General features: G+C 39.2%; 1 protein-coding gene across 2 annotated transcripts in view; it reads right to left on the bottom strand.

The window, feature by feature from the left end:
• The window catches only part of nr5a2 (nuclear receptor subfamily 5, group A, member 2), a 75498-nt gene that overhangs the window by 67550 nt on the left and 6129 nt on the right, over window positions 1-1819 (bottom strand). For both annotated transcript variants that reach the window (XM_014010762.1, XM_014010763.1), the window contains exon 3: window positions 1538-1679. In XM_014010762.1, the coding sequence (XP_013866216.1) occupies window positions 1538-1679 (142 nt within the window). The remainder of the gene's footprint in view (window positions 1-1537; window positions 1680-1819) is intronic.

Below are 1819 nucleotides of genomic sequence, written 5' to 3'. Positions count from 1 at the left end.
TGTGTGTGTGTGTGTGTGTGTGTGTGTGTGTGTGTGTGTGTGTGTGTGTGTGTGTGAGAGAGAGCTTTTCTGTGTGGGAGGTCTTTCCTGGATGTGACAGGAGTTGCCCACTGGAGCTTCTGGCAACTGACAGAGCGCTGCAGGGCCTGTCTTGCCCACGAGCGGAAAGTTACCGCCGGCAAAACAAATCAAACACTACCCCCACCCTCATTTTATTTTCCCTCTACCAAACCCATGTCATATTTTTTTTCTTTTTTTTTTTTAAATGAGAGGCCAGGACATCCTGCCCAAAGGCCTTTTACAATTAACAGCAATTAATTAAAGCCATGCACAGCAGATCAATGAGAAAACCCTCAAGATTTTAGCCCGTCTGGCTTTCTTTTGCTTTTGTTTTATTATCCAGTTTTTCTAGGTTCAGGAACTTTTTTTTCCAGCTTAGCTTTAATTGCAAAAGTGTGAAGATGATGGTTTCATTTTTAGATAAAATGTAAAAAAAAGAAACACGTCTTTTCTTTGAAACACTCGATATAATTTGCACAGTTTTAAGGACAAAACTATAACTCCTGAACTGTGACTTTTGGGTTTTAAATCTTCCATTCAGTTAAAATATGACCTTCGTGAGTGTTTTTTCACTCCAGAGTGAGCAACTTCAGACTGAAGCCTGTTAAATAACGTAAAGCGAAAAAATGTTAAATTCTRTAAGGCTCTTTGAACATATTTGCCACCAGGTCATTTCTGAATCAAATAAAAAAAAGAAGGTTAAAAACTGTGTTCAAGGTAAATAAAGAGGCCTCAACACATTCAGCCAAAATCATCATCATTAACATTCTTGCCTTGCTGCCAACTCTAATATTTTATCCATTACTTTGTCTGACAAGTTTATATGAACAGCAGATAAGTCCCGCTGACCCCAATACAAAGACCAACTGGAAATTATGGATTTTCTCACACTGGTTAAAGATAATTTTTATTTTTATGAGGGTGAAGATCACCATAAAATAAAATAAAATTGAAAATACTATATATATATATTCGCCTTCCTTTTAGAGCAATCACCTTGTATAGCAGATGATGATAAAATATTACAAGTACATCATGTAAAAGTGGGCTTAGTGAAAAAAAAGTTGCACAAAACTTTACATAAATGACTTACACATAAATGAAGCATTTTTCCTGTAAAAATAATTAATATCTAACACCATTCATTATGAACAAATACATATATTCTTATATTTATTTGTTGCACTGCAACTTCTTAACCRATTGTGGCTGTCCTCCACTACTTACTGTCTAATTTAAATATGAGAGCCTTTACTTCTTTGGAGGCAGCAGCTGCATTTTGCTCATCTGTTCTGAAGAATCCCCAACTTTTAACCCCTGCTCGCTAACCGCAGACACGGCCGCACAGATTTTCTGAATAATAACTTCCCAAGCCTCGTTTGAACGCAGAAAACAAATCAAATTATAAGACGGAAAAAAACAAAGCCAAACTCAGAGAAGCATTCAGAGGGTGAGAATGAAAAGAAAGTTGCTGTACCTTCTAGCTTCATGCCGACAGTGAGGCACTTTTGGAAGCGGCAGTACGGGCAGCGCTTTCTCTGGGTCTTGTCAATCTGGCAGCTCTGGTTCTCTATACATGTGTAACGCTTGTTGTTCTGGACGGTGCGCTTGAAGAAGCCCTGCGGAGAGAACCAATTAAGACGTCAACCTGCTTGACCCCTGCAATGCAATGGTAATTGGCCCATTCACACTCCCAGACAGATGGAGAGGGACAGGCCTAATGGACCCCCCCCCCCCACTCCACTCCACACACACACAA

This window comes from Austrofundulus limnaeus, unplaced genomic scaffold, assembly GCF_001266775.1.
Source record: "Austrofundulus limnaeus strain Quisiro unplaced genomic scaffold, Austrofundulus_limnaeus-1.0 Scaffold73, whole genome shotgun sequence".
In the NCBI taxonomy this organism is placed as follows: domain Eukaryota; kingdom Metazoa; phylum Chordata; class Actinopteri; order Cyprinodontiformes; family Rivulidae; genus Austrofundulus; species Austrofundulus limnaeus.
Note: the sequence above shows the minus strand (reverse complement) of the source record. Positions and strands in the feature narration are given on the sequence as shown.